The sequence below is a fragment of the Lolium perenne genome, chromosome 4 (genome assembly GCF_019359855.2).
Source record: "Lolium perenne isolate Kyuss_39 chromosome 4, Kyuss_2.0, whole genome shotgun sequence".
NCBI classification, from domain to species: Eukaryota; Viridiplantae; Streptophyta; class Magnoliopsida; order Poales; family Poaceae; genus Lolium; species Lolium perenne.
Genome location: NC_067247.2, coordinates 362,633,193 through 362,655,338, shown reverse-complemented (window position 1 = coordinate 362,655,338; position 22,146 = coordinate 362,633,193). Strand labels below are relative to the sequence as shown.

At 44.3% G+C, this 22,146-nt stretch overlaps 1 protein-coding gene across 1 annotated transcript; it reads left to right on the top strand.

Moving 5' to 3' along the window:
• The first annotated feature begins 12,990 nt into the window (after positions 1-12,990).
• On the top strand, positions 12,991-14,241 carry LOC127349172 (expansin-A18). Its single transcript, XM_051374948.2, has 3 exons — positions 12,991-13,214; positions 13,286-13,604; positions 13,686-14,241. Exons 1-3 carry the CDS (start codon positions 13,088-13,090, stop codon positions 13,996-13,998), a joined length of 759 nt encoding a protein of 252 aa, XP_051230908.1. The 5' UTR covers positions 12,991-13,087; the 3' UTR covers positions 13,999-14,241.
• Positions 14,242-22,146: the final 7,905 nt, after the last annotated feature.

The window sequence follows — 22,146 nt, the reverse complement described above, 5'->3', positions numbered from 1 at the left end:
GACATGGTTGGGAGGTTCTCATGATAAGGTAGCTCTAGGACTAGGTGCATTGCCTAAGATGGCAAGAGATAGCTTAATCCAGGGGCTCCAAAATGGAACCTGAAAATAGATTTAGAACTTAGCCAAATTTAAATTGTCTAGGGTTTTTGACTAGGGTTCAAGAGAAGGATGTAGAAAGGGGTAGATGATCCCAAGTTTTGAGTTAAGGATGATTTGAGCTAGATTAACACAAAGAGGAATTTTAAGTAGGCATACTCATGTTGCCATGAGTAGAGAAGGTCTGATGTAGTAAGAAGGATAACAACTCTTCCTAAGTCACACATGTGTTTTGTTAGGTGAGTTGTTTGTTTTGCCTCTAAAGGTGTTGTTCTCTGGGGTAGCTCAAGACAAAACTCAACAAGCAAAACAAGATAATTCAGCAGATTAAAGCAATTCATCCTAACAGACAAATCAAGGTAATTCATCTTAGTTAGCTTTTAGAAAAAAGTTTTTGTTCCCCCTCATTTTTGCACTAAGGACAATTAAACAGGGTTGCGAAAGTTGGGGTGTCACAACATAGTAATAAGGACTTTTCTAGGAAGGAACCACATAAAATTTCTAACTTTAAGTGGGATCTTATTCTTCCATTCGTAATTTCTAAGATAAACCATATTATCATTAGGAAAATCTAAATACATATACTTGACTACCGGAGGGAGTTAAACTACATCTAAAATCATCTTAGATATCATATATATGAACAAACACAAGTCTCATGACCAAATGCCACCATTTCTCCCATTTATTTGCAGAAAATGTACGCCTAAAACATATGTTTAGATGAACCGAATGCCATAATACGTCCTTGTGATTGACTATATTATATAGGGATTTCTATTTTCGTGCCCCCGCTTCGTTAGTTGTACTCAGTTTTCCCCAGCCCCTTGGTTTTTCCTCAGTTTTCCCCAAACCTATGTCTGAAACCCGCAGAAGGAGCTCAGACGGAAGGAATCCGTCTATTTGGACGTTCTGTGCTGACGTGTTGCGCCGCGTCGTCTGTGGGGCCGCGTGGGGCCGCGTCGCGTGGGGCTGGTAGAAAGGGACCGCGTGGGACAGGACGAGAAGCGTTTGGTTGCACGTGAGCAGGAGCTGGGGTTTTGTCTCTCTCGGCCCAAATTGGCATTTTTAAGAGCACCTTTTCCCCTCTTTCTCTCTCTGTCTTTTTCACCAAATTAGTATCAAATCTAGAGAATCTTCTATTTCTGTCTTTCTTCAATATGGCAGCAAATCTAGTAGCAAATCTCTGGGGTTATTTATGCCTTTTGGCCCTTGTTTTTTGCCCAATATGGCAGCAAATCTAGAAGCTAGTATATGATAAATTCACAATAGCATAATCAGAAAACTAAGTATAATACATAAACTGCATACAGCAGCCAAAAGCAGCCAATAACGTTGTTAATGTTCACGACAAACTAAGATGAAAAATATACAAGACGCACGCAATGTATGGACAACAAGTAGATTAGGATACCCCAGGATGAATGAATTTGTTCTTCAATCCTCCTCATATATTTCTTCGTCGCTCCATTCGTGCATTACCCCAAGGAAATATTGGTTGAACTCATTCCATCTGTAGTGTGCGGCCAATACATCCTCCAGACGGTATGGCCTGTGTTCATTTTTCATACCGTAGTTTCCTATTCTATCCACACGTAGTGGCCACTCATCCCATGACTTTGTATCATGAGAGTACTCTCTGATATAACCCAAATACGTGTAGTAGATGCAGCCAGGTCGAAGTGTCGGGTGCACTCTAGTGTCGACGGAGATAGACCGGATACGATTCACGAAGAAGGCATTACTGCCAATGTTACTGACCGGATGGAGAGAGCGGCTCTGAGTGTCCACACGGTACACCAATGGTTTGCCCGCCAAAGCCCGGTTGACCAACAACACAAGCAGCAGATCACCATCCGACTTCACAAGGTAGAACTTCTGACGTCCAAGTTCTGGAAATGAAATTAGTGTCTCCATCTTGACAGTGCTCGCGCGCTGCTGCAACTGTACATTGGTGCACACTATTCTTCCGATCTCAAAATTGTCCGCAGCTACTGCATACAGTTCACCATTGAATGGGGTAATGCAACACAGACAATGGTTCTCGATCGAAAATCTTTCTTCTCCCCAATCTTCATATATATCCTTAGTTGGAGTGCTCTCATCGACCCAACCAATTTCCGGCGGGAATTGTGCGGCAACGAAGACCATAGTCGGGGATTTGATTACAGCGACTGAATCCAGAAAAACAGATGGCATCTACGCCTCAAACATAGTGTTCGATGCCTTTGTGAGTGGGTTCAGAAGCCGTATCTTGTGCGGCGGGTTCTTCTGGGCAAGCACGATGACGCCACGGAAAAAGCCAACGAAGTAGTATCTAAAATATATAGATGAAGATAACATTGAGCACTAAGATATTTAAGATTGAAAATAAAAAGGTAGATATGGAGGAATTTGAACCTTGTATGAACTTCCGATAGATCTATGATGACAGAGCGTGATGTGCCGAGTTGGAGGAAGGTGAACTCAGCGACGCGTGGAAGGGCGTGGTCTAGCATGATCCATTCGTCCAGGTGCATGTCGGGCTCAGGCAAACCTGATCGCCAATTTCTACAGACTTGCCTCATAGCAGAGTAGGTGTCGGCGTACTCCTCGTTCGCCAGTAAGCATTCGCCGATCTTGTGAAGTGGTCCATCAGCCGAGAGAGAGGCCCAGTTCATGGAGGCGCCGCACTTGGATGCGCCGCCCTCGGCGGCGACGGGCTCGGCGGCGACGGGCGCGGAGGCGACGGCAGCCGGCGCATTCTTCTTCTCCATCGCCGGCATGGTAGTGTGCGTAGGGCGGTTGGGGTTTTTCCGATTTGGAGAAGTTGATGGGACGTGAGAGGGGTGGTTTCGTGCGTGAGCGAGAATGAGACGACTGTGTGCAGAGGGAGGGAAGGAGAGGCTTACGCGTCCTAAATGCGACCCGCGTCCTACGCGTCCACTATTTGCCCGTCTGCACCGCGACACGCGTCAACAATGGCACGTCTTCCACTTCTGCACCGCAACACGTGTCCTCGGGTCTAACCCTGGAAATTTAGATATACTCAGGTATACCCTCGAGTCATATACTAACATTTTTTGTGTGCTCAGTTTTCCCCTTGGGTGCTAATACTGGCTAGTGCAATATACTCAGTTTTACCCTCAAGTGGCTGGTCAACAGAGAGTCAACAAATGGGATTAACCAGTTAAGTGAGTTATTTAATGTGCAAAAAATTTCGAAAAAGAGTGGCACTTACTCATGGAGTCTTTACCACAAGTTGCCACTTCTCAAATCATAGATAAATCAAGTTTTACCACAAATTGCCACTTCTCAAATCACCTAGTAGCTATGAAGGTGCATGGTTTTCCACAATAAGCCCTACCCAAAACAGCTTTTCCCAAAACATACTTTGTCTGAATGAGGCCATAATTTTCACACTCATGTATATTTGTATTGCAAATAGTTTGAGGTAGGCCAAGATGGGTTTCATTGTACAAAACATGCATTTTCCATTTTTTAAATCTCATATTTGAATCCCTTAGTCTGTTTACTACTCACTTGCACTTGGTTTCTTGATACTACTCAGTTTTGCCCTCTCCCTTCACAAACTCTCACAGACGCCCAACATTGCCCTGATTGGTCTAGCCCATGTCACGCGGATCGTGCCCACCGACCGTTGATCGTATGATCTAACGGGCAAGATAACCCCTATCTCTCTCTGGTCGGGGCCACCACCCTCTCTCTCTCTGTCGTCGGTTAGCTTGACGCAAAGTTTGGTTTTCTGCATTATTTTTCACGAGCTAAATTATAAACTCTTTTTAGGCATTACGTTTCACGCAAAAAATGATAAACCATCACCGATTTGTTGTAGCCATTACTTTTCACGCAAAAAAATGATACACCATCACCGATTTGTTGTAGCCATTACTTTTCACGCAAATAACGACAAACCATCACCGATTTTGTTGTAGCCATTACTTTTCATGAAAAATGATACACCATCACCCATTTCTTGTAACCATTACTTTTCACGCAAAAAAACGATAAACCATCACCGATTTTGTTGTAGACATTACTTTTCACGCAAAAAATGATACACCATCACCCATTTCTTGTAGCCATTACTTTTCACGCAAAAAACGATAAACCATCGCCGATTTTGTTGTAGCCATTACTTTTCACGCAAAAAATGATACACCATCACCCATTTCTTGTAGCCATTACTTTTCACACAAAAAATGATAAACCATCAACGATTTGTTGTAGCCATTACGGTAAATGATAAACTATCACGAATTACCATTTCTTTTAGGCATTACTTTTCACGGTAAAATGATAAACTATATCACGAAGTTCTATTTCCGTCAAGATAGTCCGCATTACTTTTTTGTTGAGATATATACCGCCACAACAGTCGTCTCCTCCTTAATTTATTGTGTAAACCCCCACAACGGTCATCTCCTCCTTAATTTATTGTGTAAACCCCCACCAACGTTCACCTCCTCCTTATTTTATTGTGTAAACCCCTACAACGGTCATCTCTCCCTTATAAACACCCACATGGCCATCCCTTGTATCAATAGGTTCTGCCTCTCTCTTCTTCGTTCACATACACTTGATCCATTGCCATGGCTTCCACGTCTCGGACGCGGACCGGAAGGGGAAGGGGAAGGGGAAGGGGAAGGGGAAGGGGGAGGGGAAGGGGAAGGGGATCATCATCATTGCCACCACCACCGTCAACACTGCCATTGATCATAGAGGAGTTCTTCATCGTCGTCTATGAAGACCCTTTGGTCAAGAAGGTACGTACGCGTTCCCACATATATGATGCATGTGATTAATTATGGGCATGTTCTAAAAAACCTTTAATTTCAAACGATCGGCGCTCGATCTCTTTGCAGGCTCTCCCAAAAAAGTTTGCGGACTATCTTGACGGCCAGGAGCCAGCTAAGGTGTATCTGCGAGCAGCTGACTGTGGTCCTCGTCTCTGGACCGTGGAGGTCCTATTTGACGGTCAAGGCCGGATGTACCTCGACAAGAGCTGGGAGAAATTCGCCATCGCGCACGGTGTGGATTTCGGCTGCTTCGTACACTTCAAATATGAAGGCGATGATGTGCTCATAGTGAAGGTGTTCGACGGAACAATGTGCATGAAGTACTACTACTCGGACGACGAAGATACTGACGATGAAAGCGACGACGACGTGAAGCCATGCATCCATCCCCTTTAGATAAGGGGATTATGGCCAAGAATATATCTGTAGCTTCATATGCATCGATTTAGAGATCTAACTATTTTCTATATATTATGCATGTAAAAGATAATATCGCATTTCCACTATTATTCGAGCACCACATCCTCCAAACGATGCCGATGCCGATGCCGATATCGGCATGGTCAGATCGGCTACGCTCGCCGCCACTGCTAGGTCAACGTCGGGATGCACAATGTTTAGCATAAGAGTCACTTTAGATTAAGCTGCGAAAATAGTCACCTGCCACAGCGGTCATTGGCTGCGGAGGCCCAACAGAGCGGCAATATAATTTTCTATAAATAAATAGACGACCCACTGGTCATTGGCTGCGGCAGCCCCATAGAGCGGCCCCATTTGTCATTGGCAGCACCGCGTATACAATCAGGAAATAAAACGGCCCACGCGTCAGCGGTAGATGGATGGCTACCCGTCAGAACGAGACGGTCAGAGAGGAACTGCCCTCTATGCAGCCCCACCTCTGTGTAGCCACACAGATTAACGGTAACGGTAAGGCCTCTGACCTGACGGCAACCCGCGTCTTCGAGGGGTTTCAAACTAGAGGGAGGGAAAAGCTGAGGAAAAACTAACGAGCTGGGGAAAACTGAGTACAACTAACGAAGCAGGGGCACGAAAATAGAATCCCTATTATATAAGGTGGATACTAGTTAGAAAGAGGTTTAGCCCCTAAATAAGTGTCCTCCCAAAACCTAGTATTCGAGCCATTGCCAATAATAAAAGAGCTTCTTTTGAAAAAAATCATCTTTAACATTCATCAGACCTTTCTAAAACGGTGAGCTAGTTGGTTTAACTGAAACATGAGAAAGAGTTTTATATTGAAGGATTTGTTTTGGAGAAGTTCTTGCCATACCCCTTCCTCATTAATAAGTTCAAATAACCACTTGCTAAATAAACATTTGTTTTATTACTATAAAACCTCCACACCTAACCCACGTTCATCCTTTGGCCTACGGATACTCAATTTAGTCAATACATATTTCTTTTTATAGATATCACTCTTCCAGAAAAATCGAGATCTAAATAAGTCAAGTCTCTTCCTAACCCCTTTAGGTATTTCAAGAAAAGAGAGCATAAACATTGGTAAGCTCGAAAGCACATAATTTATCGGAACTAAATGGTCGTAAGACAACGGTTGTGCCTATCCAACTACTTATCTTCTTCTCTAATCGGTTCTCTATGGGTTTTCACTAACTATTTTTTAGCTTACGAAAATTAATCAGAAAACAAAAAAATAGAAGAGATCCTATATCACAACCAAATAAAATCCTGTAAACTTGTTCTACCTTTTTAGCTTTGCTAAAACAGAAATCTCACTCTTATGAAAGTTAATTTTAAGTTCCAACATTCAAAGATACATAGATTAACTTCATATTAAGTGCTTTCTCCAGATCATGCTCCATAAAAATAATTGTATCATTTGCAAAGTGCAAGATTGATATCCCACCATCCATTAGGCAGGGTATTAGACCACATACGTGGTCATCCTCTGTAGCCCTAGCAATTAAGATTGCTAACATATATGTTACTATGCTGAGGAAGATATTAGATAGAGGGTACCCCTGACAAAGATCTTTCTGAGTTTGAACGTAGTGATAGATGTCATTATTCACTTTAATTCCGACGCTCTCTTTCTTATAAACCACTGTATCCATTCACACCACGTGGGGTCGAATCCTTTTATACGCAACACTTGTTGCAAAAATGACCAATTTAATTTATCATAATCTTTATCGAAATAGATTTTAAACAAAATCCCATCCTATTTCTTCATATGAAGTTCATGAATGGTCTCATGTAGTATCACCACACCCTATAAAATATGTATACCAGGCATAAAAGTAGTTTGCGTGGGTTGAAATACGCTCTCGGCAATGATGTGTTACTCGATTTGTCCCTACTTTTGTGAACATCTTAAAAGTAACATTAGGTAAATGTCGCGACCCCGGAGGTCAGGGCTAGATAAACCCAGATATCACATCTGGCATAAGTCTAACCTAGATCTCTAGGGCCTACAGGGTGAGAATCGGTAACACAACAGTGACTCTACGACTGAAAGAAAATATATTACAACTCTTAGCAGAGTTAAGATCCAAATTTATTACACGCAGAGGTCACTGGCCACAAATTAACAAGCAACGGAAAGCAAATTATGTTATCTAGATAACAAGACTACAAAGGGCCTAAGAGGCCATAACATAAGGCAACGTCTGATGTCTACGGGTGCTTCTATTCTTGTAGACAGTGTTGGGCCTCCAAGAGCAGATGTTTGTAGAACAGCAGCAAGTTTCCCTTAAGTGGATCACCCAAGGTTTATCGAACTCAGGGAGGAAGAGGTCAAAGATATCCCTCTCAAGCAACCCTGCAACCACAAAGCAAGAAGTCTCTTGTGTCCCCAACACACCTAATACACTTGTTAGATGTATAGGTGCACTAGTTCGGCGAAGAGATAGTGAAATACAGGTGGTATGAATGAATATAAGCAGTAGTAACGGCACCAGAAAATAGCTTGATGCTACAACTGGCGTGTGGTTCATGGTGGTGATATTGCAGGCAGTACAGATGCAGTAGAACAGTAAACAAGCGATGATTTCAGTATTTGGGAACAAGGCCTAGGGATTATACTTTCACTAGTGGACACTCTCAACATTGATCACATAATAAAACCACTCTACACTCTGTTGTTGGATGATGAACACCACTAATTGTGTAGGATTACACGAACCCTCAATGCCGGAGTTAACAAGCTCCACAATATTCGATATTCATATTTAAATAACCTTAGAGTGCATGATAGATCATTGCAATTACACCAAGTACTAACATAGCATGCACACTGTCACCATCACACTATGAAGGAGGCATAGATCACATCAATAATATCGTAGCAATAATTAACTTCATAATCTACAAGAGATTACAATCATAACCTACGCCAAGTACTACATGATGCACACACTGTCACCATTACACCGTGCAGGAGGAATAGACTGCTTTAATAACATCACTAGAGTAGCACATAGATGAATTGTGATACAAAACACATTGCAATCATAAAGGGATATAAATAAGCACTTCACTATGCTATTCATAACAGTGAATAAGTATTCTGTGAAATATAGCCTAAGAGACCCACATGGTGCACACACTGTCACCTTTACACACGTGGGACAAGGTGTCTCCGGAGATCACATAAGTAAAATCCACTTGACTAGCATAATGACATCTAGATTACAAGCATCATCATATGAATCTCAATCATGTAAGGCAGCTCATGAGATTATTGTATTGAAGTACATAGGGAGAGAGATGAACCACATAGCTACCGGTACAGCCCTTAGCCTCGATGGAGAGCTACTCCCTCCTCATGGGAGACAGCAGCGTTGATGAAGATGGCGGTGGAGATGGCAGCGGTGTCGATGGAGAAGCCTTCCGGGGGCACTTCCCCGTCCCGGTGGCGTGCCGGAACAGAGACTCCTGACCCCCAGATCATGGCTTCGCGATGGCGGCGGCTCTGGAAGGTTTCTCGTACCGTGGCTTTTCCGTATCGATGTTTTAGGTCAGGGACCTTTATATAGGAGAAGAGGCGGAGTCGGAGGGCTGACGAGGTGACGACACAGTAGGGGGGCGCGGCCCACCCCCTGGCCGCGCTAGCCTATCATTTGGGGCCCACAGGGCCCTCCTCCGGTGGCTCTCGGGTGTTCTGGAAGCTTCGTGGAATTTTAAGACTCTGGGCGTTGATTTCGTCCAATTCCGAGAATATTTCCTTACTAGGATTTCTGAAACCAAAAACAGCAGAAAACAGGAACTGGCACTTCGGCATCTCGTTAATAGGTTAGTTCCGGAAAACGCACAAAATCATCATAAAGTGTGAACAAAACATGTAGGTATTGTCATAAAACAAGCATGGAACATAAGAAATTATCGATACGTCGGAGACGTATCAACGTTCCAGCCCATAAGTCTTAGGCTGCCGCCTGAGGAACTCCGAACTACTCGTCGACGTCGAGGTAGAAACCACCATCAGTTGGAAGAACTTCGTCTGAAACAAAGCATGCAAGGATGAGTACAGGGACTCAGCAAGACTTAGTACAACCTGTTAGCAAAGCGGGTATGCAAGGCTTTATGTGGAGTTTATTTTGCGAAAGCCAGTTTTCCGTTGTAAACAGGAGGGAGCAGAAGCTCGTCTAATCAGACCATTTTTAAAAGGGATAAGAGAGCGATATTAACTCTAGCTCTAATATCATCAACATCATATTGAATCCACCGAATCTTCATCACCAGCTGAACCTATCACCTAGGATCACCCCCTCGACACCCTGAGAAGTGATCCTTATTCACACATAGATATCAAGTTTTACGATCGGGTTCAAGTTGTCTATGATCATCACGTTCTTTCCCAAGTCGTCCTTAACCGTGGACACGGCTTTTCGAAAAGATTTACCTTGCAGGGGTGTACAACTTTACCCACACTCGCCGACCGACTCTTAGCGCTGTCATGTACACGCTTCCTTGGCGTGCCGGCAGAGGGTGGTCGATCAAAACCTTTCCCTTACTTTGCCTATTCCATGAGTCAAACTAACTGGGGAGCTCCGTCATCATAGGTAGCCATTCTCCGAGGCGGTTCCGGTCATTGTGTGCAGGGGATCCAGTTCAATGCCTCCAGCATCCTTCACCCTAGCCACACCCTGTATGATGCACTTTGAAAACCTTTTCCACCTTTCCCCCATGCGTATGGAAAATGGAACTCGCAAACTAATTGACTCATGGGTAAGCTAGGTAAGTTTGGGCCAAGGGGTTCCCATGGGCCCCGTGTGGTTGTACGCTCGGTCTTGGTTCCGAAGGCGAGAACCTCAGGTCCTAGTATCGGCGAGAACGAGTCAAATCACCAAATCCCCATGTGGCGGCCCATCCAAGCCTTTAGCATGTTTATTAACATCATCACTGATCTTACCACGTCATCCTGTCAAACTAGATTCATTCGTAGCTCTGATTCATCAACCGGATGGATCAGACTTCAACAGCTAAGCATGGCTAAGCATAACACATATACGGCTCTAGCGATGCGAACAAGCTCAGACCTAGTTTTGCTGGGAGCGGTGGATCAGTAACTCTGGGCTACAAGGATGGAATATGCATATATAGGATATCTACAACTGCTAATAAAACATATTTGAAGCGGATGCAATATGTAAGAATCAGAAGTAAAAGCATTTCGAAACAATATATGAATCAGGTTAGGGATTTCCTTGTCCCTCGTTGTTCTGGTGCTGCTCTTTGGTGGCGTTGATCTCAGGCTCGCGTTCGGTCCCTATCGAGAAGAACCAAATACCGGAAAGGAAGAGCACAATCAAGACAAGGTTCAATGCAATGCACATACAATATGATGACATGTCATATTAAAGGGGTTCAGTTAACCCTAGGTGCAACAACGGAATTTAGAGGGATTCGGCGTCGACTCCGGCAGTTGAGAGGGGTCGATTTAGGGTTTCTACTAGGGCTCAAAATTAATTGGTTCAAGCATGTATGAAACATGGATAAACAATTAGGAAATGTTTTTCTGATTATTTTGATATATAATTTTATATTTTTCTGATTTAAAATGAATTACTTTTGAATTTCCCATGTTTAATTCATTTTAAATTAATTTCTGAAAATTATACAAATTAGAAAAATTTTAACAATTTGGACCCACATGTCATAATTTTATTCTTTTCTAAACATTTCCTAAATTATTAAAATTCTGAACAAGGGACCCACATGTCATTATTTTTCTATTTACAGAAATACAGAAATTAATAACAGAAAATGCAGAAAACGAAAAAAAAGGCAATTATGGCGCCAGAATAACGTCATGTTGACGCCAGCCATGAGCTCGAAATTGAGCTCGGGTGGAGCTCAATCCGGCAATTGGGAGGGCTCCTAGGGCGCGCGTGAGGGGGGATCGGCATAGCTCGACGCGGCCGACCTAATGGTGGCGGCGCCGCCGGCTATTGCCCGCCAGAGCACGGCCGGCGACGAAGCCCGACGGAGGCCGGGGCAGGTGCCATGGTGTCGCGGCGCTAGAGGGTGAGGGAGAGCAGGGCGAGGGCACGGGAAGGCCCAGCAGCTCACCGCCGTTCCGGTGGAGGGGTCGACGACGGCCGGGGGAGCTCGCTGGCACCGGAATCGACAGCGGCAGGCCAGCATAGATGCTAGGGTTAGGTCCTCGGGGGCGCAGGAGAGTGCGGGAGAGGGGGAAGAGGGAGCTAGGGATTCCGGGGTGACAACGAGGCTTTGTAGCCGTCGGCGGGCGACAGGATGCATCGGGGTCGGCTGGTGCATCAAGCGGCAGGGCTGCTGCCAGGCAGCAGCTTTGGTGCGCGGGGAAGACGAGGGCATTTTGCAAAAAACCCCTGCGGGTGGTTGGGCCAGTGGTGGGCTGCGGCCTGGGCCAAGGTGGGCTGCGGCCAGAGAGAGGAGAGAGGGAAGGAGAGATGGGCTGAGCCCAGGGAGAGGGAGAAGAGATTTCTCTCTCTATTTTTTCTAGTTTTTGTTTCTCTTTTCAAATTCAATTTTCAAATCTATTTGAATTTTGTTTGAAACTCAATTTTGCTAGCGAAGTAATAAACACACTTGGACTTGTTGAATGACAACAAAACCATGTTGTCTATTTTGAAAATCTTGCAAGATTTGAACGAGAAAGAAATAGAGAAGAATTTGCATAATTATTAGGGTTTGATGCAAATTTTACTCAAATGCAAACTAAATGCATGAAATGCACATGATCACTCATTTATTCATGTTAACAAGGTTGGGATGTTACAGTAAACATATGTGACAATATTGTCGTATTTGAATGGCATTTTCCTCCATGCCAGCAAAATAATTGTACCAAATTTTAGATGGAATAAAATTAACTTTCCCTCTTGGAAACATTGATACGTTGTCATTAAATCATCTTTTTTTGAACTTTCATAAACTTTATTAAAACACTTGCACAGCAGAATCGCTAGCTACCAGACCAGAGACAAAGTCTGGAGAATGCTCGATCCACTCTGAGATCGGCAAACCCGCCCTAACACCATATTGAGTGAATTCATGTGCTACCTTATTACAATCACGCCGACAAAAACAAAACTCAAATTCATCGAAATGTAAGGTGCATGAACTTCTAGCGTCACGAAGAAGAACCCCGATCTCTGACAAATCATATGTTGATGTCTTATTACCATCTCAAAAAAAAATCATCTTTTATTACTACCCAACATTTTTTTATAGAATCAGGCTATAACTTTCGCGGGGCCATTGAGAAACTGAACGGTCCAGAGTGTAGGTAGCCAAGATAATTGAACGGTTGTATATACGAAGAATGTCAAATTAGTGGTTTGAATAGCCGTGTAGTTAGACCGCGGAAGAATTTCAAATTAGTTGTTTAGTTAACGTAATTATTTCAGAGGGAGTTAAGACTTAAGACACGCCATGGAAGTGCAAAACAAATGATTAGAAGGTGCAAGTCAAATCAATGGACGTTGCAGCCATGTGCATCCATTCGATCGTTCGTTGGAACACCAGCATAATTATTCCTCCCGAACTACCGGAATTCATACCCATACGTCCGGCCTCTATCTTACGTTCTCTTCGTCGAGCTATTTAACCACCACCACTGTCGTAATCATTCCTCAAAACATCCAAATCCACCTATACGAGGATCAATCATCTCTCTGTGACTGTTGATTTCTCGTACGGTTCAGGGTTGGATCATCAGAAGAAGCTAGATGGCAGGTGGGAAGGGCTTCATCCTACAGCTGTTCTTGGTGTGCTTGGCGGCGCCGGCGGTCAGGTCGAGCTGGCTCCAGGGCACCGCCACCTTCTACGGCGGCAGCGACGGCTCCGGCACAATGGGTACGTAGTAAGCTGGATGACCATCGATCATGGCTAGCTTGTGTACGCATGTCCTGATGATCATGGTGCAGGTGGCGCTTGTGGGTACACCAATCTGTACGACCAGGGGTACGGGCTCAGCAACGCAGCGCTGAGCACAGTGCTGTTCAACGACGGGGCCTCGTGCGGGCAGTGCTACCTCATCATCTGCGACCAGAGCAAGTCCACTATGTGCAAGACAGGAAAGGCCATCACCGTCACCGCCACCAACTTATGCCCGCCCAACTACAACCTCCCCAACGACAACGGCGGCTGGTGCAACCCTCCTCGCCCTCACTTTGACATGTCCCAGCCAGCGTGGCTCAACATCGGAATCTACGAGGCCGGCATCATCCCCGTCGTCTACCAACAGTAAGCTCCATGTCCCATTTACATGGCAATGAGAGGACATGACATGGTGGTTAACGATCTCCGTGTGGATTTATATTACAGAGTCAAATGCTGGAGAACGGGTGGGCTCCGATTCACCATATTAGGTTTCAACTACTTTGAGCTGGTGCTGGTAACCAATGTGGCCGGGAGCGGGTCGATCAAGAGCATCTCGGTGAAGGGTACCAACACCGGGTGGACACAGATGTCCAGAAACTGGGGCGTCATCTGGCAGGGCATGTCAGGGCTGGCGGGGCAGTCGCTCTCATTCAGTATCAGCTCCACGGGAGGACAGAACATCATCTTCCAGAACGTCATACCGGCGGGGTGGACGTTCGGCCAGACCTACTCCACCTGGCAGCAGTTCGACTACTAAAACCACCGTTCCCAGCCGTCTCTACACGTCAATATCGTTGTTAAATTGCTTCTCCAAGCGTTTACGTACGTACTTACAGCTAGCTAGCGCACTCCACGGTTGGAATCGCTGGCTTGATTCATTAATTTGCTCATGTGATGTACTCCTAGATTGAATTTCGAAATTGTAATTAATCCACATGCATATTCAAGGGTTATTGGATTGATTGCTTGCTTGAACCCGCAAAAAAGATTGCTTGCTTGATCACAGCGTTGCATGTGACACATGTGAGCGCAACGCAGTTTTTCTACACATAGGTGGGTGTCCCTGGCTTATCCTAGGGTCATAATAGCTTCAAGATTCGTGTTTGCACATTTACATCTACATCCTAGACATTGTACATCTTTGCACCCTTATGGAAACTAAAGTGAACATGTACAGCTCGCTTCCTGTCTCGTGACCTATCCACTCTCTCCTCCATATCCTCCGCCTCATCATCCACCTCCCCCTGCAGCAGCACATCACTGGCAGCCTACCTCGCTGGATCCGCCGCCCCAAGACCGCCCACCACACCGGCCGCCGGTAGCACGGAGCCCACCAATCCGAGATCCAAAACAGCCCCCATCCCCGCCCCCAACACCAGTCTTCTTCAAATCTACGGGAAGGAGATCGACGGGGAGGTTCCGCCCCTAAGATCGACGAATCAGTGCTCCTTTTCCCCATCTCATGCTTTTTTTAATGAAGGGATCACTCCCCATTTCCCCAACCGAGATCCAATTGTGGAATTTGTTCAGAATTTTTTACTTCTCTTTTATGGGAAGAGAAACTTCCGTTGCTATTTGTTCTCTTGGATCCCTCAAAATTAGTGCAAGCATTAACAGGAGCATGATTTTAATCTTCATTTTCTCCTCTGTTATTAGATGACCATGATCAAAATTGTACTTCCCTGAAGGGTACATTTTGCTTCTTGAGAAATTTGGATCTGTTTTATCATGCTACATATCCCAAAAATCCACGGCCGTTTTGCGCTTAATTCTTTGACCCATGATTCATATTCTGTGACATGTGTAGGAACCAGAAAGAAAAATCATGTATTGCTCTTTTTTAGGATGTGTCAGTATAAACTAATCAAATCTTTCCTACACTGGACTAGTTCTGACACAAAAGAAGCTGAAGGTTTGGGAAGGAATGAGTTTAGAAAGAAGATGGAGATTTGGTATACAGAACGGGATGGACTGTGCCATGACAAATCAATTTAGTGGGGGCTGTTATTTGCAAAATAAGCGCACGCATCTTGATGCAAAATTGGAGGACTGGACGGCATGTGATAAGACCGGGACCCCAACGTGTATGTAGACTTGCATTTTCGATGTGAGCGGGCATGTTAACATGGTCATCTATCAGCAAGTAGTGAATGTCAACACGGTGAGGCGGTGAGCCCTGACGTTACGGTTAGAAAGAGAGAATGAGAGGCGATTCTGAGGGTGATTGGTGGGCAGTAATGCACCGACGATAATACCAGGCAATCTCCACCACCGATGAGGGGATTCTTTTTTTTTTTTTTTTGAACGAAGGGAGACGTTTCATTTCAAAGATAAGCATTACAACGCACCGACGCCCGAACGCGGTCGAAAGACCGAGAAGCACACGCGTCCACACACTTTGCAGAAAGACCCTTAGGAAAACAAAAAAATACAAAGAGCATCCTGGCCAAACTGCAACCTCCAGCTACGCCGCACACCGCCGACGAACGCCGGCGAAGAATACGGAAGAGCACCATCGCCCGAACGGGCTTTAAAAGCTGCATAGGAGGCCCGCCCAACACGAAGCCGATAAAACCTCTGTCGCCCATCAGCCGGGGATCTTCCCCATGCTCGCCGCATCCCGGATCCGGGTCGCCGGATCCGCCACCATCTCGCCGCCACCTAGAACGAGACCAGCAGTCGCTCCTCGATCTCCAACATCGCTGCCCTTCAAAAGATCTCCGCAGGATCCTCCATTCGCCGTCACCACAACGGCCGGCACGGAGCAGCCCACCTCGATCCAAACCTGCACAAGCGCCCTTATTTGTGGAGGTTCCGGTATCTCCGCACATCATCGCTTCCGGCTCCGACCGAGGGAGCACCGCGACGAGGAAGAGGCGCCGACGACACCAGATCTTGGGCGCAGGATCCAGCATCTCCCTCCCGGCACACGGCCGAGACCACGGCATCCGCCGATACAGCACAAAAGCAAGATCACCTAACCTAAAACCTACCCTACAACCACCGGCACCTCGCCTCAGCACCACCTCGTCGGCATCGCCGTCAAGGATAGCCTCGGTTCGGCCCGGTTTGACACCGGCGACTCTCAAGGGAACTGTAGGCTAACGAGAGCAAGGGAGGGGGAAAATGAAGGGATCAAGCTAGGGCCGATGAGGGGATTCTTGGGACATGGATCCTAGTGTTCGTCTTCCACCGATGTGAACACCTAAACGGGATAGGCAGTTGCCAAATGTTTTGGGCCTATTAACTAGCAGACGAATCTGTTTGTTGGCCTCGGCCTAGCTCTGATGGCAGAATATATGGGCTGGAAGGGCCAGCTTAAGTGAGTTACACATGATAGTGGGCCAACTTAGTCGTAGAATGAAGAAATTAGCGGCGTATTCACACCTAGAAGCGTATGCTCCTGGAAAACTGACCTGGTCAGCGAGCTGGAAGCTAGCTTTTGGCCGGATATTAATACTGATGACATATTGGATGGTGCGTCGGTCGGGCCTGCTGTCGACAAAACCGGTCAAGCCGGCTTGTCCTCGCCCTCCTCCAAGGACGAACCTGTCCTCGCGCTCCACCTCGGCCGGTTCCGTAAGGTTTACGATCTTATTTTGACATATTTATCTTAAATTTATAATATGAAAATTTATAATATGATTCAACAATATTTGTAAACCATGTTTGTATCACGAATATATTCTAAGCACTGTTAAATGTTCATATCACAGATCTACCACATTAGTGTCTCTTGCAATTCTTTGTGTTTTAAATGTTAATAAGGAACTGAGGATTCCATGTTGGACATATTATATTCAAATGCAACATTATAATTTATGCACATATTTTGGGGAGCTTCCTCATTTTATTTAAAGCACTATTTTACGGTGATCATATGAGTTTATTTCACTTGGTATCTTTTGTTTTGAATGATATTATGGAAGTGAGGATTCCATATTTATGCACCATATACTGCAATACAAATTGTCTATTTTATGAACAAACCTCGGGAAGATTTCTCATATTATTTAGAGCACTCTTTTTTATTTTATCTTAATATCCATCTTTCATTTTGTTTCTTCTTTTTCGTTCATCTGATTGCTTGCTTTATTTGTTGAAGCTTTTTGACATTATTATCTTTTTGCAATATTTTATCCTCATTATAGTTTGGCCTCTGAGTATTTGTCATTGGATATCAGCATTTTATTCCACTCATATTATGAGAAATTCACACCTTATGGATAAACTCTCACTATGTTGGCCTTCTAAAATTTTCACCCATTTTGGCAATTGGTGCCAATGGGGAGAAGTTTGGAGGGTTTAAGGGTTGCCTTTTATGCTTGTGGTGTGCTCTTAAGAATGTGTCTTTATTGCTTTGCATCTTGTTTCTTTGCATGGTTTAATATTTAGAGGAAACTCCACTAAGCTTCATTTGTCAATATATGCAATGAAATTAAAGTTCATTCACATGTGCATATATGATGGGGAGTTTACTCTATGTATCAAACTTGTTTGTTACTGATGATCCACAAGTATAGGGGATCGTAAAAGTCTTCGAGGAAAGTAAAACTCAATTTATTGATTCGACAGAAGGGGAGCCAAAGAATATTTGTAAGTCTTAACAGCGGAGTTGTCAATTCAGCTGCACCTGGAAACAGACTTGCTCGCAATAGTTTATTAGTAGCAACAATTTTATAGCAGTAGCAGTAGTGAAATATAAGCAGCAGTGTAATAAAGATAGTAGTAGTGATTATAGTAAACAACATGATTAAAATACTGTACGTGCTCGCAATGAGAAACTTGCACAACATCTTTTGTCCTACCAGCCGATGGCAGCCGGGCATCTAGGGAATCTACTGGTAATTAAGGTACTCCTTTTAATAGAGCACCGGAGCAAAGCATTAACACTCCGTGAACACATGTGATCGTCATATCACAGCCTTCCCCTCCGGTTGTCCCAATTTCTGTCACTTTGGGGCCTCGGGTTCCGGACAGCAATATGTGTATACAACTTGCAGGTAAGATCATAAAACAATGAGTATCATCATGAATCAATAACATGTTCAGATCTGAAATCATGGCACTCGGGCCCTAGTGACAAGCATTAAGCATAACAAGTTGCAACAATATCATAAAATTACCAACAACGGATACTAGGCACTATGCCCTAACAATCTTATGCTATTACATGAACAATCTCATCCAATCCCTACCATCCCCTTCAGCCTACAGCGGGGGAATTACTCACACATGGATGGGGGAAGCATGGATGGTTGATGGAGAGGCGTCGGTGGTGATGATGGCGATGATTTCCTCCAATTCCCCGTCCCGGCAGGGTGCCAGAACGGAGTTTCTGATCCCGAGATGGAGTTTCGCGATCGCGGCGGAGTTCTGGATGTCTTCTGGCAATTTCGTCGAACCCCCTCGCGTTTTTAGGTCAGAGGCCTTAAGTAATCCTGAGGGGAGCGTCGGAGGCTGGCCGAGGCGCCGCCACCATAGACCGGCGCGGCCCAGGGGCCCACCGCGCCGCCTTGTGGCGTGGGCGCCTCGTGGTCCCCCTCCGTCTCGTCTTCTGGCTCCGTCAATCTTCTATGAAAATAGGCCCATTGCGATTATTTCCGGGGATTTTCCTGAAAGTTGAGTTTCTGCATAAAAATAGGACACCATGGCAATTCTGCTGAAAACAGCGTTAGTCCGTGTTAGTTGTATCCAAAATACACAAATTAGAGGCAAAACAATAGCAAAAGTGTTCGGGAAAGTAGATACGTTTTGGACGTATCAACTCCCCCCAAGCTTAGCTTATTGCTTGTCCTCAAGAAATTCAGTTAACAACTGAGTGCGATAAAAGAACTTTGACGAACACATTTGTTCATATGATGTAAATATTCTCATGATATGGACAAGTACTCAGGCAATTCATAATAAGATACATGCACATAAAGTCATCTAATAGCTATGTCAATCATGGAAAAGGTACCAACAATTAATAATAAGTATCATGAATCATGTCTATCAGCAGGATTGCAATGTTCATAAAAAGATATGATAAAGTGGTATCTCGCTTGCCCGTACTTGTACAGCAAAATATAAATGCCCAGGCACCTCTCACTACAAAGGAAAACATTTTTTTTTGACAAATCACTTTCGTCATGTTAAGGCCAATTTTCGTCAAGGATTACTTCGCGGTGACAAAATTTGATCGTCATGGGGTTCGTCAAGGAAGCTCCGTCATAAAATATCGGGGGTGACGGTATGCATTTTTTTGTCAACGTCAAATGTTTGATGGTGACGACCTGCAAATTCGTCAACATCAAAGGTTCATTGTTGACAGACAGGTTTGTCACGAAAAATTGCAACTTTCGTCAATATCTAAATCTTGGGAAGCTTCTGATTGGTCCAAAAAAAGCATACGTGGCCTTACATGTGGGTCCATTTGGCTTCTGACAACATGGGTCCGACGGCGCTGACATGGATATCTGGTGGGACCCACAAAATATTATGACAAGCTGGACCCACAATATTCTGACCGGTGGGATCCACAAAATTCAGACAAGTGGGACCAAGTTGTTGCCGACATATGGGTCCCAATAATGCTGACTGGTGGGACCCACAAATTCTGACAAGTGGGACCAGAAATTGGTGCCACGTGGTTTCATTTAATAGTGACGTTGTGACATTTTCCGTCACCTTTTGAATTTGACAAAATTTGAGAGCATTTGAATTATTTGCGAAATTTGGGAAACAAAAAAACTGGCGAAATATCAAAAAGTAGACAATAAATATCATACTTAAATGGTGGCACAAGAAGTATATATGTCTCTCACAAGCATCGAAATATTCATAAGAAAATTACAATTGGAACACAAAGAAATTAAAAGACCTATGATTAATAATGTTGTAGGACGGTGGTGCAATAGATTAGTTGCCCTGGGATTGAGACATGGATGGTGGCTGGGATGTCCTCAAGAGCAAATTAAGCACGGCATCCATTTCTGTCAGCCTCTTTTCATAAGCCGGAGTCTTTTCTTCTTGGGCTTTCTTCACAGCTTCAAGTTCTTCCTCCTGCTTCTTCCTGATCTCTTCAAATTTTTCATCTTGTCCTTGTAGTCTTGCCTGCATCTCACTGTGGTACGTTTTAGCTGCCTGTATGGAGTTCTGCTCTTGATCTGCCAGTCTTTGTTGTAGCTCTCGGATGCGTGTAGCTGAGACAGAAGACAACATGGAACTAGTTGCGACGCCCAATATTGTTAGGAATGTGCTGTTGCAGGTGGTGGATGGGCATTTCTCGCTCAGAACTAGCTGAACAATTTGCAAATCAGTCAAATCAGGTTCATCTTCATTGCGTGGCGCCGCTTTTGCCACCATTTGATCCCGCATAAAGATTACAATCATTGCATGGACAACATACAAAACTGGATTATATTATATTGTGCTAATAAGAAATATTTCTTACATATGCACTTTTTGCTTCAGCACTCATAATGTTATCCTTGTTAGTGTGTGTGATTCTAAAAAATTCAATTGGAGAGGTTTCTTCTTCCTGCTGCTTAGCCTTCTGCTTGAAAAAATGTAGAATGCACATTACCATTGTACACTGTGTATGACAGAAGTATGAACTGTATTGGGAAATTCAGAACACTTACTAGAGATGTTCCCAGTGAGCAACATAGCTTCGAGATCCAGTGGTATGGAACTGCATTTCACAGCCTTCTCTGTTCTTTCCATTTATTACACACAGTCCCTATGTTTAGTACATGCATTTTATTTATCCAGATCGTAGAAATGTAAGAATTCGTAGCTGTTATTGAAATGACTAACGTTTATGTACCTTGTACTTCTCATAAAACCTTCTTTTCACCAGTTCTTTGCAGCTTTTCTCTTCTACATGATCTGGCTTCTTGAGATATGCTTGCTCAGTGTGAGATTTTTAATTTTCGGCCAATACTCCTTTTTAAGCCTATATCGGAACTGCCGAATACTAACTTGCAGCATATCAGTGCACACATCTTGAGCCACCTCATCATTTTTGTCCATATTAAACTTTCCCTTCAAAATAGTGATGCATTAATCAGTAGAATCTTAGATAGTTGATCATGTAGCATACTAATTAGGTTAAACCAAGATTGTACAGGACTCACCGCTACTGTACTTATAGCATGAGGAATGACATGTTTGAGAGTGTCATCTTTCTTGTACTGTGTCCAGTGTGTTGCAAGCGGCATTTTTTCACGGATGTGAATACCAACCTCATTGCTCAGCTTTGCTGACTGGACATAATCCTTGGGTCTCCTGACACCAGCAGTGAATTCAATTGGCATCTTATTGCCACCATGTCTTCTTGTGTACTCATGTAGTCCATGGCCCATGGTACGTCTGCGTCCACCTCTCTTTCTCTTACTACCGCCAGATGTTGTCAGTGTCTCTGAAAGAAGATATATGAAATGATTCTCTTTTATATGAAAATATGCGGTACAGTGTTTAGTTTTTACAAATTTTCATACCTTGCCGCTCAAAGTTTACAATTTGATTGTCCTCAGGAGATGAGGTGCTGCCTCCAGATGTCATGATCTGGTTAGGTGAGGGTGCTCCTTCAGTGTTCAGACCAGCTGGTGGCCGTCGGCTCATCGATGACCCAGCTTCAGGTTCGATTGTTGCCATTGATCTTGTTGCAATGTTGGATGGTGCAACTTCAGGTATGGATCGCTTCTTCATTGCAACTATTGCGTAAGAAGCAACTTTCGGCAAGCAAAGGAGCGGCTCCATTAGTAGGAAACATTTAGCATGTACGTATTTCCTATCATAGTTCAGACATAGTTCCACAGACCTGAGCTGAAGTTTTGCCGACCGTGCGCTGATCCTCATCTGAATGAAGATCATCATCAGCAGTAGCTATCTCTTCTGGATTCGGTTCATACGAAGG